The following is a 19,773-nucleotide window of genomic DNA, read 5'->3' on the forward strand; positions in this document are numbered from 1 at the left end:
CACATGGTTCTATAATACAGTATGCAGATGATTCAACACTTATCTGTGACTAATAATCTACACACAGCTACTCCACATGGTTCTATAATACAGTCTGCAGATGATTCAACACTTATCTGTGACTAATAATCTACACACACCTACTCCACATGGTTCTATAATACAGTATGCAGATGATTCAACACTTATCTGTGACTAATAATCTACACACACAGCTACTCCACATGGTTCTATAATAGTCTGCAGATGATTCAACACTTATCTGTGACTAATAATCTATACAGAGCTACTCCACATGGTTGTATAATACAGTATGCAGATGATTCAACACTTATCTGTGACTAATAATCTACACACAGCTACTCCACATGGTTCTATAATACAGTATGCAGATGATTCAGCACTTATCTGTGACTAATAATCTACACACAGCTACTCCACATGGTTCTATAATACAGTCTGCAGATGATTCAACACTTATCTGTGACTAATAATCTACACACACAGCTACTCCACATGGTTCTATAATAGTCTGCAGATGATTCAACACTTATCTGTGACTAATAATCTACACAGAGCTACTCCACATGGTTGTATAATACAGTCTGCAGATGATTCAACACTTATCTGTGACTAATAATCTACACACAGCTACTCCACATGGTTCTATAATAGTCTGCAGATGATTCAACACTTATCTGTGCTGTCACTTCTCTATCAGCTCTTCATTCTCAAATACAGGAATCTTTCACTTCTGTTGAAACATGGCTAGCCAGTCCCCATCTAGTCCTGAACCCAAACAAAACTAATTTATTACTCTTACAACCTAACAAGACATCTATTTCATGCCAGACATTTAACATAATAGCCAAAGACAGTACTGTAATCTCCCCGACAACCCATACAAAGCTTCTTGGAGTTGAAATTGACAATACCCTAAAATTTGATTTGCATTTCTCGCTAACTATAAAAAAAGTCCATAAGACACTTTGAAGTCTATATAGGCACAAAAGGTTCCTGACCAAAATGGACAAAATTACATTAGCACAAATCCACTTTACTATATGCCTCTCCAATTTTAACTAATGTAAGGAAAACTGGCTTATCTAAGCTAGAACCATTTTATTATAAAATGTCTAAGTTTGCATCTGACTGCCCATATAGAACACATCATTGTACAGCTTTAAGGATACTAGACTGGCTTGAGCTTCCCAACATTATTCTTTACAACCAACTCTCTCTAACTCACAAAATTGTAACTTAGCCAACTAGAACCACTGCCCTACAAAATCTCATCCTTCCTTACAGTTCCAGCAGACCACTTCGCTCTAACAACAAGAACTTACTCACCGTCTCCAAGGCCAACAACACTGCAGGAGAATCTTTATTTTCCAGCTATATATCTCGTATGTGGAACTCCCTTCCTAACTCCATTCTGTCAATCTCATGCATTAACCACCAGCCATCACTTGAAGCTTATCTAAAAAATAAGGGGCTATGTTCCTGTACTAACCCCTAATGAATGCTCTGATACATCACAGTATACCCAAAACATATCCAACTTCTCCCCGGTGTTTAATCCTTTGTTCCTACCAACCTCTTTTAACCTTATATCTTGACTTAAGTCATACCTACAAGTGGTACTAGCTGTGTTCAAAAGCTTAGGTTTTGTTGTCAAGATATAACAAATTTGTATGTTATGTATACCACATTTTGTTTACTTTATACTTTTTGATTATTGTAATGTGTGCATGAAAATTTACTGTTACTCATGGAGCTTTTCTCCCAGGGCCTCTGGTGAAAAAGGACCTGTGTCCGGTCAGACTTTCCCAGTAAACAATTGATAAATAAATAAAATAAAAAGATATTTCAGAGATGGGGAAGACCCTCTTGTGATCCCTGTGCTTCACCATCAACACTAAATGCAACCGTTTCTTTTCTGTTGTCTACCACAAGGGACACCCCCAAGAGATAATTTCTCACACACTTGGCCCCCAGGTCTCATGCATGCATTTTCCCCATTTATTTATATTTGTTGACTAGGAGTGTCCAACTGGGCGTAGGTCTATTTTCATTGGAGGCCCGGGGAGAAAAGCTCCACAGTTAAAATAAACAGACAGTATTTACATTGGATTACATAGCAATTAACAATTTAACATAGCAATTACTTACAACATATTTACAAATGAAGAACATAGTATATCAGTAGACAACTAGAATCTTTATCTGTGAAGTACATAACAGATATTAACAAATGTTTCAATAAGAAGTTCCTGCTGTATAATAAGTATTAGGCTTATGAGCATCTGAGCTTGCTATAATCAAGGTAGTTAGTGGAATGGAAAGAAAGTTAGTGGTTGGAGTGGGAGTTGCAAGGATATAGCCAGCATGTTTTTAGGTGCGCTTTTAGTAAAGTTTTGAAGTGGATGCATGATGGTATGAAGGTAATTGTGGGTGGGAGGGCGTTCCATAATTTGGCTATGGTGCAAGAGAATAGTGCTTCACCAGCAGAGTTATTGGCTTTAGTGATCTGCAAGTGATTTTTGTTGCTGGATCTTCTGGATTTTCCCCATTCCCTTCATTAACTAGATTTATACAGAAACGCAGAATGTACACAGCAAAAAGTTCTCCTAGCCCTATTTTACTCATATCGTATATGGATCCCCAGTCTTGCCCTTGCCTGGAACGAAGATCTGTTCTCCTTTTGCAGCATCCACAACTCAACTGCTTTTATCACCTGTCTAGGCAATCTCACACAAACATTTGATCCCTACACTGGATTGCATGGTTTCTCCACTTCAGTTGATGGCCAGTGACCACTTGTTCCCTCCAGAGGTGATTATCTTGATAAACATTTGTCAAAGACCCTTGACAATGAAAATGTACATGGGCAAATGAAGAATCTTTCTCTCTGGACTGCTGAGCAGATTATAGAATGCCCTTATTGTTTTGATTTCACAGATACTTAAATTTTTAGTGGACATGTTCAACAAAGGAGCTAATTACCGTTTAGTAAAAATTAATGTGGTTGTTATCTCATCCTCTGACCCAAGATTTTCTTCTTCCTCTCTAGCATCGCGTAAACCATGCAGAGCAGCTTTAAAAGGCGTTTTCTGCACCTGGCCACCCTTGATTTGCCCTGTTTCCCCATGGAATCTAAACTTTATTTTGGAGAAATAAACTAAGCCTTCATTTGAGCCATCTAATTCAGCACATTTTAAGTTCTTGATCTGGAAGATTATCCTTCTTGTAGCCGTTACTTCATCAAAGAGAGTTTCACAGATTCATGCTCTAGCCTTAAAGTTCCCTTATTTGATTTTTCATCAAGACAGAGTCACACTTGGGACAAACTCCACCTTTATGCCAAAGTAGTCACTAAGGTAAACATGAGTCAGTCAATTAACTTGTCTACCTCAAATACAGATGAGTAGCAGTTACATTGTCTGGATGTAAATAGATAGTTCAGAGTTTGTCTTCATTGTACTAAAGATTTCAGAAAAGATGAACGGTTTGTTTGTTTCCTTTTCCAACTGCAAGAAAGGTTAAAAATTAAGAAAGATTTCTCCTTTTAAATGGATGTCCGATTGTATCAGTTATTGTTACTCTTCCTGTAGCAGACCCTTGACTTCTAGACTAACAGCATACGCTGTTGGAGCTCAAGCTGTCCGAGAACGTCAATACTGGAGATGACCAGTGCTTAGCACTACAGTTTAAACTCCTCTCTAGAACTGGAGCCACCGTTCTAAAAGCCACCAATGGTCTGCTGGGGGAATTCAGTCCACTAGTTTCAAGGGCCCATACAGGAGCAGAATAAGTACGCAAGTCATATGCTCACCAGAACATTAGATTTATCTGGTCTAAGTCAAAACACTGGAAAGACTCGCTCACCTTCCTCCTCCAAGTCACCCCTTCCAAAGAGATCTGTGGGAACTCTGGAGGCCTGTTTCCCCTTCACATTTCTTAATGGTGTAAAGTTATGATTTTAGCATGATTGCTTTTCCTCTTGGCAAGTAGTATACTACGTATTCATTGTTACTCGATGTGGAATACGTCTCATGGGAGCGGGTGTTTAAAGTAGTGTACTGTGCATTCATTGTTACTTAATGAGCAATACTTCTTATGGGAAGCAGGTGTTTAAATTTGTATACTGCGTATTCATAGTTACTCGATGTGGGATACTTCTCATGGGAACAGGTGTTTTAAGTAGTATACTGTGTATTCATAGTTATGCTGCGGTAGCGTTATTGCCTGACAGTAAGACGTTGTCCTGTTCGATTCTCAGCTAAAGCGTATTCTGTGTGGAGACATGCGTGAATGGGCGTACCTTCGTTGAAGGTTGTGCATCAGGCCTGGCAAGCCGGTACATAAAAATCTACTGCCAATCATTAGCGGACCGGAGTTCTGCTGTGGCGACCCCTAACCGGGAAAAGCCGAAAGATACAACTGTGTATTCATAGTTGCTCGTTGCGGAATACTTCTCATGGGAGCGAGTGTTTAAAGTAGTATACTGTGTATTCGTTGTAGGACTGTTGTTGCAGTGAAGAAGCACCAAAGCAACCACTTAACCAGTTTCCAGTGTCCAGACAGAGACAGATAAATGTAATGATGTCCTTCAAGGATGCATCTGCAGTCCTAACAAATGGGTTGTCCTGGCCTCAGGCAGCCCTTCGGTCGGCCGGATTCCAAAGTCTGGGTCTGGCCTCGGCTGGTGTCGCACTTCACCCGACGTCATAGCTGCAGTTCTTCGGGTATAAAGACATCAGCCGACGCCATTTTCCTCCGTCTTTCTTGCCGCGTGGCGCCCGAAGCAGAAGCTGTTCGCAAGTGCCGGTCGGTCAGATCCAGAGATTACTACTACCGAAGACTTCTAAAAAGCTAAGTACCCCGTTGGGGACTCTTTCTTGCCTCAGCCGATGTCAGAAAAAGTGAATAACTGTTTAACTTGTGGGAAACAAATACCTCATAAAGACTTCCACTCTTACTGCCTACCTTGTTTAGGCCCAGACCACAACGTAGCAGCTTGTTTAGCCTGTGCTTCCTTCAACCGACGGACGCTTAGCCGTCCCTCGGAGTTTGCAGAAGAGTTTTTCGGCTCCGCTTTTGCTTATATCATGCCGTCGGAGACTCCGACTTCACATTTAGCTAAAAAGCGTAAGGAAAAGGACCGACACTCGCGGTCCGCGGTTTCGGCCGAAACCGCGGGTAAGCCAACCGCGAGTATCTCGGTTTCGGCTGAAACTGAGTCTGCGGTTCTTCCTTCGGCCGAAAGCATGCCTTCTACTACCGAGGCCTCTTCCAGCATGGCTGAATCTGCTACTGAAATTCCACCTGCTCTTACAGTTTCTCAGGATTTATCAGATACTATTCCCTAGATGTATCTACTCCTGCACGTGGAGCTGCTAGGCCCCCTGCATCCATGTCAATTAAGGCCTTTGCCAGGGCTAAAGCAGCTAAATCTTCCAAGGCCTTGCCTACTAAAGCCCCCTCTCACAGGCCTAGCTCTAGTACTCAAATGCTTAGTCTAGCAGAGGATCTCATTTCTTTGATCAGGGGATCCCAGTCTCACCCTGATAGGGCCTCTCAACCCCCTCCAGAGAAGAGGCCTAGAGCAGAACCCCCTGAGCCAGTTTCTTCTGATTACTCCTCAGATGAATCAGAAAATACAAACCCTCCTGAGGGCCCTTACTCTCCATATGAGGACTCTGATGCAGAAGACTCCATTCCTTCTGCCTCTCCTCCTGAGGAATTTTCTTTTGGGGAAACCTTGCATGCTATGAGGGAATAATTTCAATGGCAGGGTCAGGATTTCTCAGACTCTAGGAAAAGGCTTAGGACTTTTTTGCATTTGCCACAGCATAGGCCTTTAGCCATTCCTCCAGTACTTACAGTTGTGGATGATGCATTTAATGATGCTTGTACTGCTCCTGATTCACTCCCTCCGGCCCCTGCTAAGCCCGACAGATACTACAGGGTTCCGGACACACATAATCACTTGTATAAGGCACCTTTTGCAGATCCTGAAACTATTTCACAGGGTCCCAAGGCTGTAGCAGCTACCTCTGCCAAAAACCCACTCCCCTCTGAAAGGGAATCTAGGGCCTTGGAGAGATGGGGTAAAAAAGTTTATACTTCTGCTACTCTTTCGGCTAGGGCCTTAAACTGTCAGTTCCACATGATTCAGTATCAGGAATTTATGTTAGATCAGTTATCTAAAAAGCTGTCCTCACCTGAAACTTTAGACCGAAAGTCCCTTCAGGAAATGGTTCATAACATACAGCAGGTCAGTAATCATTCCTTAAAATGCAGCTATGATGCACTGGAGGCCTCCTTTAGATCAGCTATGACTGGTACAGTGATCAGAAGGCATGCATGGTTAAAAGAGCAGTCCTTATCAGACCATGTAAAATCAAAGCTCCTAGATGCTCCCATGGATAAACACAATTTGTTTGGCCTCCTGCACAGCAAGTGCTGAAGAAGGTGGAAGAGAAAGCAAAATCTGTCCAGACAGTCAAGGATTTCTTACAGGTCCAGCCTCCAAGGTTTAGTAGGAACTGGCCTTCCAAGAATTGGTCCTTTCCAGACACCAACAGAGCACAGAGAGGCAGGAATAGGCGGACAAGAGGCAGAGGTCAATCCAGAGGTGCCTACAGGGGACGTCAGTGGCAGCCTAACAACCAGCGAAGTACTGCTACAGATCCAGCCACTACCACTTACACAGGACAATCCCAGTGACTTGGCTCTGAAGCCGCCTACCAGGGAACAACTAGAAGCACCCTTAGGCGGAAAGCTAGCCTTATTTTCAGTAAACTGGCATTGCATTACAGGAGACAAATGGATTTTACAGACAATAGACAAAGGTTACAGGTTTCACTTCCATACTCTACCAAGGAAGAGAGGAATGCCAAACCTACCTCCAAATCAGATGGCAAACGCTCTAGAACAAATAGACAACTTAAAAAGGATGAGAGCTATAGAAAAGGTACCATCTATGGAACAAGGACAAGGATTTTTTACTCCAGACTTTTCCTGGTGCCAAGGAAGGAAAATCAATGGAGGCCTATTCTAGACCTGTCCGCACTGAACACATACCTCATTGTCCCAAAATTCAAAATGCTGACTCTACAGCAGCTTCTTCCCATGCTGGGCAAGGAGTCTTGGCTGGTAACTCTAGATCTCAAGGAGGCATACCTGCACGTCCCCATTCGACCAAATTGCAGAAGATACCTCAGATTTCTTGCAGGATCAGAGCATTATCAATTCTCAGCATTGCCTTTTGGCTTATCTACTGCGCCCAGAGTATTCACGAAATGCCTGGCATCAGTAATTGCTCATTGCAGGCTTCAGGGAATTCAAATTTACCCCTACCTGGACGACTGCCTGTTACAAGCGGACAACAAAAAGAAATTAACAGAAGACTTGAAAAGAGTCATTCATCTACTGCAAGCCTTGGGATACACAGTCAATATAAAAAAGTCAAGGCTGTTGCCATCCCAAAGGATAACCTTCTTGGGTGCAGAACTGGACACATCAAATCAAATGGCATCCCTCACAGCAGAAAAACAAAAGCAACTTCCACTCTACTTCATGGCATTAACAACGCAGAACCAGCTTACAGCAAGGAAAGTCCTGCAAGCCCTGGGTTACATGGCATCCTGCATAATATTGATCCCACATGCCAGACTGCATATGAGGAAGTTGCAATGGTACCTCAGGAATTTATGGTCTCAGCACAAGCACAGCCTAGAAACACAAATTCCAATAATTTCACGCCTGAAGCAAGAATTCCGATGGTGGGCTCAGGCCTGCCAATTGGACAAAGGGCTGCCCCTCCACAGCCCTCAACCAAGCCAGACTATCACCACAGACGCCTCAGACCTCGGTTGGGGGGTACACATGCTGGACAAGTGCATACAAAGCCTATGGACTCAAGACCAGCTAAATCTATACATAAACCAAAAAGAGATGCTGGCAGTAAAACTGGCAATCCAGGCATTCAGACCGTTTCTCCAACAGGGACAATTGCTGATAAGGACGGACAACACCACAGTTATGTGGTATATCAACAAACAGGGAGGAACACATTCATATCCTCTATGCCGGATGGCAATGGATCTCTGGAATGTGGCCCTAAGCCTCAATATACAGCTCAAGGCAATATTTGTGCCAGGAAAAGAAAACATACTAGCAGACATCTTAAGCAGGACTACCACGGATGCCCACGAATGGATGCTGCATCCAGACATCTTCAAATCCATCACAAGGAAATGGGGACTACCAGAAATAGACTTATTCGCATCCCCACACAATCACCAATTGAAAAAATTCTGCACAAGGACATACCACCCACTTGCTTGAAAGGTGGACTCCCTATCTTTCAGTTGGGAAAACCTGACAGCATATGCATTCCCACCTCTTCCTTTGATACACAAGGTGCTATTGAAGATCAAAGAAGACCACCCAAGGATCATCCTGATAGCTCCAGACTGGCCGAGACAGCGCTGGTACCCACTATTGAGGAGTATGTCTTGGGAACTCGCATGGCCTCTACCCCTGGTTCCTTTACTGCTAACACAGAACAACTTCAAAACCCTGCATCCAAACCTGAAAACACTGCAGCTAGCTGCTTGGAGCATTGCATAAGACAAAATAACCCAGATTTATCTCAAAGGGTTAAATACATTATCTTGGAAGCTCGCAGACCCTCAACAAGAAAAACTTACTCAGCGAAATGGAAAAGATATCTCTTTTGGAGTGCAGCAAAAGGGCAAAATGTAGCACTGGTAAACATAGCTAACATCCTGGAATACTTAGCAGAGCTTTTCCACAATGGCCTGTCTTACTCTTCCATTAAGATTCATGCATCAGCTATTTCAGCAGAATACAACATGGATCCTCCAGTTTTCTCTCATCCTCTACTCAGGCAGTTTCTGAGAGGAATCAAAAATGTAAAGTCACCAAGGAAGCCACCATTGCCTACATGGGACTTGAACTTTGTGCTGGAAAAGTTGACACTTCCCCCTTTTGAGCCAGCAGCAACAGCAGAATTACAGTACTTATCATGGAAAACTGCTTTCCTGCTTGCAATCACTTCAGCAAGAAGGGTTTCTGAATTACAGGCATTAATGGCAGTGCAACCCTTCCTTATCTTCCATCAGGATAGAGTGTCAATGAGAACTAATCCTACCTTTATGCCAAAGGTGGTTTCCAGGGTATCTTTAAACCAAGCAATCCACCTACCTACATTCTTCCCCAACCCACAGAACAGGGGAGAAAGACTACTGCATACCTTGGATGTGCATAGGCAATTGCGCTACTACCTGGACAGAACCAAGAACAATAGAAAAACTGACCAGATTCTGGTAGCATATGCCACAGGAATGGAAGGAAAAGCAATTTCAAAACAGACAGTCTCAAAATGGATAGGAAATTGCATTAGATTTTGTTATTCTTATCATGGAAAGGCAACTCCAGAAAATATCAGACCTCACTCCACAAGGGCTACAGCCACTACTACAGCTTTTTTACGAGGAGTGGCTACAAAAGACATTTTAGAGGCTGCTACTTGGAGCTCCGTGCATACATTTGCCAAGCATTATAATCTACCCTTATACTCCAGATCCCGAGCAGGTTTTGCCACTGCTGTTTTGCAAGGGATCTTAACTACACCATAATCTTGTTAGGGCCTCCTCCCCCAGTTTGGCTATGGTACTCAACCCATTTGTTAGGACTGCAGATGCATCCTTGAAGGACATAGTACAGTTTTGTACCTACCATAAATGTAGATGTCCGAGAGGTATGCATCTGCAGTCAGGATTACCCTCCCTCCTTCCCCTCTGTGGTACTCCTAGGGTATTTGCCCATCTTGTAGCTAGCTGGGGGAGTCTATTATGGTGTATTTGTTTGTATATATGTATATACATGTTTATTTCTATTTTGCTCTCTGTTTTTTGGAAACATTTGCATTTATCCAAATTTAGCCTTCCTAGAGGGCATCTGGCATCTGGGGCAAGAAACACTGAGGAAAATGGCGTCGGCTGATGCCTTTATACCCGAAGAACTGCAGCTATGACGTCGGGTGAAGTGCGACACCAGCCGAGGCCAGACCCAGACTTTGGAATCCGGCCGACCGAAGGGCTGCCTGAGGCCAGGACAACCCATTTGTTAGGACTGCAGATGCATACCTCTCGGACATCTACATTTATGGTAGGTACAAAACTGTACTTTCTGGTTCATAGGTTGGCACTAGGCTGTCGGCCCTAGGGCCTATACAAGCCTAGCCATAACAATTCCCTAGCTATTTCTTCCCAGAATATTTACTTCCCTGGTCCCCTGTTTAGCAGGGTGATTGATGAGATCCCCGGGGCGAATTTCCCATCTCCCATCCAGTCATCAAGGTTCCTTTTGAAGAGGGCCAAAGAGGTGCTCAGCTTGACATGTATGGGCAGTCTGTTCCAGAGTATGGGGAGTCTCTGGGTCAGGAACCTATCCCTCCAGCATGTTTTGTTCATTGTGATTACCAGGTTTAGATCCCTGGAGCTTGTGGCTCTGAGGGATTGGGATTTCTTTAAAATTTAAAATTGTAGAATATCCACTGTATTTTAGTTTTATCATCTTGGGGCAATGAATAAAATGTGTCTAATCTACAGTCTGCAGACAGTAATGTAATACTTACAGCACTGGGTTTGACATGGCTTTGTATGTTAAGCAGAGATCGCCTCTGAGTAGGCGATGTGCGACAGAGTATAGCTGGAGATTTTTTAGACGGTCAGCATAGGGCATCTGCTTTAGGCCTGTGATTCTTTTCATGAGGTATTTATGTGGCCTTTCCAGTTGTTGCAGATGTCTTGTGAGGAACATATCAAACAGGGTGTTGTACTCTAATGAGGGATGAGTACAGTGGGACAATGATCTCCTTTTTTCTGGATGAAAAGCCCTTAATGATGAGGTGTGCCCCATAGAAGGATTTCCTGACTGTTGTGGCTTTGTGGTTATTGAAGGTGAGACCACTGTCTGCCTGTGTCCCTAAGTCCCTTATCACACTTTCGGTGTTTAGTGTACTGACACTTATGTGGTAATTCATGGGTACATGTTTTTTCCCAAAGGGGATAACTATACATTTCTTGGCATTGAGCTTGAGCCCATGTCTCTGGCACCAAGCATCTGTTTTTGTAACGTCCTTTTGTAGAATATCCACATCATTTGTCGATTTAATAATGGCTCCCAGTTTGCAGTCATCTGCAAACTTTGTTAGCTAGAGTCCCTTAGTGCTGGCCTGTACTTCAGAGAAGTAGATGCCAAACAAGAACTGTCCCAGGATTGAACCTTGAGGTACTCTGCTTGTCACTTGTCTGGAGCTGTATTTTGAGTTCATTGGTAATTGTATAACTTATGTTTCTTTGATAACTGTGACTGCAGGCACAGAACCCATGTGCTTTCTGTTTGTTCTCATTATAGCTGGTATTGATTTGCAAGTCTTTAGTATAGTAGATGTTAAAATAATGGCTAAAACTTGAACATGTATTTGCAGGATGACGATATGGGCATTTTTTTGTTTACTAATTTATACTTTATTTTCATGACACATTTTCTTTTCTTTTGTAGCTGGAGCTTATGTTGCATTGACTTTGCTGGGGCCCCCACCCTCAACAACGAGTCTTCCGTTGCAGCAGGATCCATCTACGGGCTCAACTAAGAATTCACAAGCTAACCCTTCATCTCCTTTACCACCCTCACCAATGGCACTACCATACTCATCCTCAAGGATTACTGAACCACGCCCACTACAGGTAAGATAGTGTGTAAGTTTGCAAGTTGCATATGACAAGTTGGAAAAATCAAACAAGAAAATCAGTGAATAAAAGAGGTATATGTGTGTGGCAGGCTACAGGCTGGCAGCTAGGGATGAGGGGCTTGAATGATAAAATGACGTGAGTGAGAAGTACATTTCTGTGGTGTAAAGTAACTGTTATTTATGGGTGTGAGGAAATGATATTCAGATCAACTAAAAAAAATAAAACAGATGCAGCTAAGTCATAGAAAGTCATGCAGGGTTGGTGTATAATTAGTCATAGGGAATGAAATGCATTGCCATAGGTAGTCAGGCATTGCAGCAGCCAGGTTGTTGTGCAGTAGAGAGGCAGGTAGACTGATGAGAGAGGAAGTATGCTTTTAAGCAGCAGACTGAGAATAAAGAGTGGAAGAGAGAGAGAGTGGAGCAGATCGGGTGGTTGGTAGTCAAACTGAATGAACAGTGCATGCAACAGTTAGTTGCAAATAAATTGCTGCTGAGCTTTGCGGTACTTCTGAAATTTACTAAAGCTTGGAGTTCAATCGCTGATGATGAACAGCACTGTATATAAATTTACATTTTTAGAAATCTACTGTTGCCGTGATAAATTTTAGTTTTATCATCTTGGGGCAATGAATAAAATGTGTCTAATCTACAGTCTGCAGACAGTAATGTAATACTTTGAAATAGCTTTTGAGTTCTTTTCTTCATATAGCCTTTTTCTTTAGTGTTAAAAGATGAACATTCCAAATTAATGTCAAAGTAGAACTCTGGTGAGCATTAACAGTTGCGTTGTCTACGTGTTTGTTCATTGGTTTGATTGTCAAGCTTATTATGTGCTAATCTTCAGGAAGGTTGACTATTATTCCCTGTGTTGATGTATTGTCCTCAAGATTATTGTGGAAAGACATCAATGATTGTCTGTTGATAGTAAGTGGAAGTTTGCTGCATATGTTTTGAAGGCATTGATTTGATGTTGTCTATTTTCATCTGATTCAACATGTGGGGTTGTCTGATCTAGTCAGATCTGACCTCGGCACCTTATATCATAGTATTCGATTAGAGAGCGCTGACCTTTCCCTATCCACAGTTGCCCTCTCTTGCCTGAATTACCTCAGGTCTCATTTGTTGCCTGCCTAGCTAGACATATTGACCAAGAGCTCCATCCTGTTTCACGATAAGTGAAGCTTTTGTTCCTCTCTTTAGATATAATTAGGATTCTTAGTGAGAATTGATAGTTTGGTAGGCCGCAGTGGTGCAGCGGTTAGCATTTTTGGCTCCCAGCAAGAGGTTTGCTGGTTTGATTCTCGGCTGGAGCGCCTTCTGTGTAGAGTCTGCATGTCCTCCTTGTGGTCGAGTGACGTTTAAAGACATATGCAGGTAGGTGCTTGCGTAAATGGGTGTGCCTTCGTTGAAGGTTGGGCGTCGGGCTGGCACCTCGACACCGTAAAAATCTGCTGCCAGTCATAAGCGGACCGGCGTTCCGCTGTGGCGACCCCTAACCGGGAAAATCCAAAAGACATTACTAGTGAGAATAGATAGTTTTAGGATTACTGTTATATGTTTAGCATAGTTCATAGACTTGGTGTGTTTTTTCTTAGTACATTTACTGTTTATAATGTGTTTTACTTAGCTTTTAGGGCTAGATATTTAGGTAGTAGGTATGTTGTTACAATTAGACATATAGTACTTTTATATTTAAATAGATATGAAATTTTCTTCTGATGTCGGAAAGGTCTACGGACTTCAAAAAAGTGCTTCTCCTGTGGGCATAAAAATCCACCTCAAGACCACATTCTCTTTGTTTTTTTATTATTTGGGGCCTTCCCACTTGCAGGACACCTGCAATATTTGCACTGCTTTTGACACAAGGGCTCTCCAAGGAAGAAAAGAGAAACTAATTTTGAAAGGGCTCCTTTCCCCTTAGACGGGGTCCAAAATATCTTCGTATCCGAAGGCACCCTCTAAATCTCCTTCCTTTGATAACAAAAGGGAAAAAGAGAGAGAGAAGACAAAGGAAAAAGAAAGAAAAAGACAAGAGACACAGACCAAAGGATAACCCAAAGGAGAAAAGAGACAAGAGAATGACTTGACAAACCAAAGAAAAGGTCTCCGGATCCCTCTGGTATTGTGAGTCCAGTACCTAAGATATTGAGGCAGTTAGATTCTACTGCTTCCAGGATCCAAACTCCTTTATTTTCCAGGGCTGAGCAAGTCTTCACTCTCCAGTTCTTCAAAAGATATCATCGAGACCTACTTCAATAACTTCATCTTTTAGATCTGGTCTGTCTAGTAGAAGCCTTACAGAACTAGATGTCGCCCAAATTATGAGGAAGTTTCTTAGGGCTCGGATTCAGCCGAGAGTCTTCCTGGTTCCATCCCTGAGGAAAGGACTAGATCAGACCCTTCGACTCCAGCACTACTACTACCGATGCCGTCTCCACTTTTGGAGCCGATGCATATGGAATTCCCCCTACCAACACACACACACACACACACACACACACACACACACTAGCAGTTTTGGAGCAGATAGCCCTAGAGACTTTTTCACACTTTCTCGATGCTGATGCAGTCAGGTCAAGTAGAGTCCCTGATCCAGAGCATTGGAGTCAGAGCACTGATGTTGGAGTCGTCCCTACCACTGGGGCTTCAGGCCTAGATGGCTAAGTTCCTAGGTTCTTCTTGGAGCCATCTTCCTTCGGAAGTCAAAAAGGCTGCAGATTCTTCTATTATGAGTTGTCCTTCCATGGCTGCATTGGCTCAGTTGGCTTGAGAGGCTGTGGGGGAGGGCCTTGGCTGGACAAAGATGACTGGTGCATGCACAGAGTTTGGCTACGTCCTTACTCCCACTGGATCCTCTTCCTTCTTTGCATTCTAGTTGACAAGGACAGACTGATACATTCAGCTTTGAGACCACTCACCATTCCAGTTCCATGTCTGATTCTGAGGTGTCTCCTTCAGAAATCCCAAGGCACATTGCCCAGAAGAGGACTAGCAAGCAGAAGCATATTTACTCCTCTCCTGAGTCCAAGACAGAAGATGCCAACTTAGTTAATGGAGAAGGCTTCCCAAGATCTCCCTACTGAAGACGTTTCCTTTGGAAACATCCTAGAATTCATAAAGCAGAGGGAGGGTGGTCCACTGAAACACTGTCTTCTGATGAGTCGATGTTTCTCAAAGCTTTTGTCTCTGGCCCTTTGACATCATGGGTACTCACCTCCTGATGCCTTAATTGATATCATTGCCAGAAGGCTTGAAGGGAACCTGATGTGGCAGAGCCTATCCTAAAAAAAAACAGATCAGACTCTAGTTGCCCCCAAAGACAGGAGGCATTTGGCTAAGTGTCCCCCTGTAGATGCCGTAGTGGTAGCATCAGCCACAAAAAAGGAACTGTAATGAAAGTTCCGCTGTCCATCCCTCTAATAGGGATTCGAGAGTGTTGGACAGACTGGGGAAATGGACTTGCGCTTCAGTGATATTTGCTGTCCAAGTGCTGAACTATCAAGTACACCTGACCTAATTCCAGTGAGATTTAATTAAGAAGCTTTCTGATTCCCCATTGTGTAACTTACCTTTGGATATCCAAAAAAACATTGGATACCCAAATGTCTACCCTACAGTTATCCTTGAATGTAGCTGGAGACTACTATCTAATGCAGCAGTTGGTAGAACATGGGCAGCCACACAGGTAATACCATGCAACTTCATGCCTGGATGCAGGTCTGCAATTTTATGGAAGACTTTAAGACATTCTTCATAAATGCTCCCTATGATGGTTCCACTGTATTTGGACCAAAAGTTATGGAAATTCTTACCTGGATTGAGTAGGGTAGTAAGACCTTGTCTGCATTAGGGATCTGTTTTTCAACTGTCAGAGATCCTTTTCCAGGAATCAAAGAGGAGGGAGAAAAATGTGGTTCAAGAATTCACAAGGTTTTCACCTGGACACTTCTGGAGATGGGTCTCCCTGAAGCAGAGGAGGAGACAGCTCCATCAGGGGAGAGGCGCTCTGTAAAATCAAAGTTTCTGTGGACCTTTCACAAAGAAATCTTATTAGCATCCCTGAACACTTGCTTGTCTGCTGCATTCTGGAAGCAGTTGGGGGGCATTTCTCCTTAAACCCGCTAGCCTGGCAAACAGCAATTTCCAATTTTTGGGTGCTAAGGATCATCACCAGAGGTTATACAATACTGTTTGTAGAATCCCCAAAGGAAAAAAAAAAGATTCTTGATCGCCCACATCATCAGTTGGAATCTGCAGCAACAGAGGTTTCATAGTTGCTGGACAAAAGAATCATTCAGCCAGTCCCCCAAGACTAATTAGGATCTGGAGTCTATTTAGGGTACTTTTTAGTTCCAAAAGAGACATGGGACCCCAGACCAATATTGGATCTTAGCAGTCTGAATCAGTATGTAAAACGGGCAAAATTCTGGGTGGTCATGGTACAGTCCATTATACCTCTGCTGAGGAAAGATGATTAGATGTGCTCTATTGAGGTTCAGAATGCCTACTGTCACATCAAGATCCAGCAGCAGTCCAAGAATTCCTTTGTTTCTTGCTGGGAGCCAATCACTGTCAGTTCTGAGCCTTGTCATTTGGTCTCACCACAGCCCCCTGGGTGTTTACCAAGGTAATGACAGCCATTGCAGCTTATCTCCATACATAGGGGATCCACATTTTCCCATACTTAGACTGTTGGCTTCTAACTGCTTCTTCCAAGGATCTACTATTGCAGTACCAGTCAGCCCATCTTTCCTTGTTAAATCACTTGGGTATTTCAGTAAAGTTCAGCAAAAGCAAGCAATCACCCACTCAGAGAGCATCAGATAGCAAAACTTCCCCTGTCAAATCCTTAAAATCTGTAGCTCTCCAAGTCATAAAATAACCTTGGTCTCTAGCACAACTCATTCTAAGACTCTTAGGACTAATGGCCTCCATAAATCTGGTTCCTTTGGCCACATATGGCATGAGAGTGTTACAGTGGACAGTAGCTGTGCAATGGTCACAGAAGCTTCATCCTCTTCACAACAGGATTTGATTGATGCAGGTCTGCAGAGATCCTATCCAGTGGTGAATTTCATCCAAGACAATTTTTCAGGATAGACCTTTCCGTCCCCTTACTCCCAAGGTCACAGCCCCCATGGACGCCTCCCTTCGAGGGGGGGGGGGGCATTTAGAAGGGAAACAGTTCAAAGAATGTGGTCATCAATAGAGGCCAAACTTCACATCATTGCCTTGGAACTGAGGGTGATCCTCCTAACATTGCAGGCATTTCAGGATCTCGTACCCAAGGATGTGATAGTCTTCTACTCAGACAACATGATGGTGTTTTTTGTACATCAACAAACAAGGTGTAATTTGCTTGTACTCTATTTGCCAAGAAGCTAGGAGAGTTTGTCATGGGGTGATGTCTTGAAGCTGCTTACTGATCACGCATATTCCTGGAACGTCCAGTATGCTAGTGGACAAGTTGAGCAGAACTATTATATCATCAACCAGTGGTCTCTCAACAAAACAGTGGCAGTGGAAATTTTCAGCCACTGGGGCCAACCTTGCTGCAGCCTTTGTGTGTCATACCTGAAGAAGAAATGAAGCAGTTACTTTGCCCCCACCCCACCACAGGTACAGTCACCGAGGGATGCCCTAGTCCATTATTGGCCCCCATGTCTCCTTTATGCCTTTCCACCAGTTCCTCTCATTACCAGGTTCATTCAGAAAGTTATGGAGTGCAAGACTAGGGTAATCCTCATTGCCCTTTTTGGCCTTGGCAGGTTTGGTGGTTCTGCTTTCTGTGGCTTCATCTTGTGTGTCCACCATGGGTTCTGGATCCATTTTTGAATCTCCTCATTCACCTGTTTGGGCAACATCTATTGGATCTCAAGGCCGTAAAACTGACCACTTGGTTTCCACTTGCCAGAGATGCCAGGCTTTCTGCCGCGACAGTCGATATAATCTCTTCTTCTCAAAGGGACTCAACCAAAATGATGTACAAAAGTAAATGGAAATGTTTTCTCTGTGGGCCTATTCAGGGGGACTAGAGCCTTTTTCAGCTCTTTTACCCAATATTTTGGATTTTCTATCAGAACTGTTTTAGACCAGCTCTAGTTACTCTGCAATTAAAATCCAATAGCTGCCATTTCAAATTTTTACATAGGGAACAAGAATACATAAATTGGTTCCCTTAAAGCGACCAAGGCCTTCCTTAGAGGAACATTCTTATTGGGACCTTCAGTTTGTGATCTGCTCCCTCATTGAGATATTACAATTTTGCTTCAGTCACTAACCCAAAAACCCTTTGAGCCGACAGCTTCAGTACAGCTGAAGTTTCTCTCATGGAAAACTATTTTCTTGGTTGGTATTATATCTGCAAAAATGTGTTGGAATTACAGACACTTTCTTGCAAACCTCCAGTCCTTATTTTTAACAGGAAAAGTGTGTCGCTGAGAACAAACACTTAATTTCACCCCAAAGTTGTCTTGGAATCTAACATGAACCAACAGATTGATTTGCCAGTTTTCTTTCCATATTTTACTGTCAAAGGAGAATATATTGTGTATACCTTAGAGATCTACTTTAAAAAACGCAGATTAGAATGCAGACGTTCATTTTTGCGAGACTGAAAATACAGAAACCTGACATACTCGAATGCTGAAGCTTTCCCAGGGTAAATAAACACTTGCCCAAACTTAAATACACATGAAGTAGGTAAAACCCTCCCAGGTAGGGGGCTGCACCCCCCAAACTATATATACCAACTCTGTGATCGCACTCCAGTGGAGAGAAGGGCATGTTGGCAAGTGTTTACTTACCCAAACACTGAAGCTTTCCCAGGGTATGTCGGATTTCAGTATTTCCAGTCTTGCGAAAGTAAACGTCTGTGTTCTGATCTTCATTTTGTTTTTTAAGTAGATGCATACCTTAGATATCCATAGGCAACTCAGGATGTTCTTCGTGTTTCTCTATTGCAGTCATCACACTTGGGTTATCCTTCCAGAGGTAGCCCTCAGTCGTCCCGTATACCAGAGGCTTAGTATTTCTGCGTCAGTTATTGTCGCTTCAAGTCTGACATCAGGTCATCAGAGGTATAAAAACAGGCAGCTGATGCCATTACATCAGTCTTTCTTGCCGAGGAGCCCAAACCAGAAGCAGTTTGCACGAGTGCCAGTCGGCCGCTACCTGAGCTTTCGTTGCAACATTGAATCGTCCTGAAGTCTTCCAAAGCTTTTTTCTTGCTCTAACCGATGTCAGAAAAAGTTAACAATTGTCTCGCCCATGGAAAGCAAATACCACACCAAGATTTCCATTCTTACTGCGTCACCTGTTTAGGCCCAGACCATGATGTACCTTGCTGCCAGTTTTGTGCCTTGTTCAACTCCCGAACTATTCGTCGTCAGGCCCTTATTGTAGCTAAGTACTTTCGTTCTCTATCTCCGTATTCTGAAATGGCTTCGGTAAGCCATCCAACTACCGATCTTCAAAAAAATGTAAGGATAAAGACAGAGACAGACCGCACAGGTCCAAAACTGCCAACGATGCTTCCGTTAAGCCAGTTGCCAGTTCACCAGTACTCAGTGAGGTGCTTTCGCAGCACCTGATGCCCACTTTGGATGGAGTTGCAGGCCGCTACCTAGACCTGTTCGGAGGCCACTATGCAGCGAGACTCTTCTTTGACTATGGAACCTGCGGATGTCTCCAACTTGGATGGGTACAGAGCTGCTGTGCAGGCACCGGCTTCCAGGGAAGTTCTTTGCACTACCGATATTCGACTTAAACCGATGACTTCTTTTGCATCTTCAGTTCTTTCTAAAACTACCGAGTTTCTAAGGCCAAAAGTACGAGCTACGCCTAAAACACCGACCCAAACTCAAACGAACGCTTCCTTGCCACAGTCTCAGATGCTTAAAATGGCAGAAGACCTGATCATGCTGATTAGGGGAAGCCAGCCTTCCTCTGCTAAAAGAAAAAGAGACTTGGCCCTAGCA

The 19,773-nt window shown here is 43.2% G+C and overlaps 1 protein-coding gene across 7 annotated transcripts in view; it reads left to right on the top strand.

The window, feature by feature from the left end:
• ARHGEF11 (Rho guanine nucleotide exchange factor 11) overlaps positions 1 to 19,773 on the top strand; it is a 4,318,379-nt gene that overhangs the window by 1,104,341 nt on the left and 3,194,265 nt on the right. For all 7 annotated transcript variants that reach the window (XM_044059024.1, XM_044059020.1, XM_044059026.1 and 4 more), the window contains one exon: positions 11,602 to 11,786. In XM_044059024.1, coding sequence (XP_043914959.1) covers positions 11,602 to 11,786 — 185 coding nt within the window. The remainder of the gene's footprint in view (positions 1 to 11,601; positions 11,787 to 19,773) is intronic.

The sequence above is a fragment of the Protopterus annectens genome, chromosome 17.part0 (genome assembly GCF_019279795.1).
Source record: "Protopterus annectens isolate FY-2018-M chromosome 17.part0, PAN1.0, whole genome shotgun sequence".
Taxonomy (NCBI): domain Eukaryota; kingdom Metazoa; phylum Chordata; order Ceratodontiformes; family Protopteridae; genus Protopterus; species Protopterus annectens.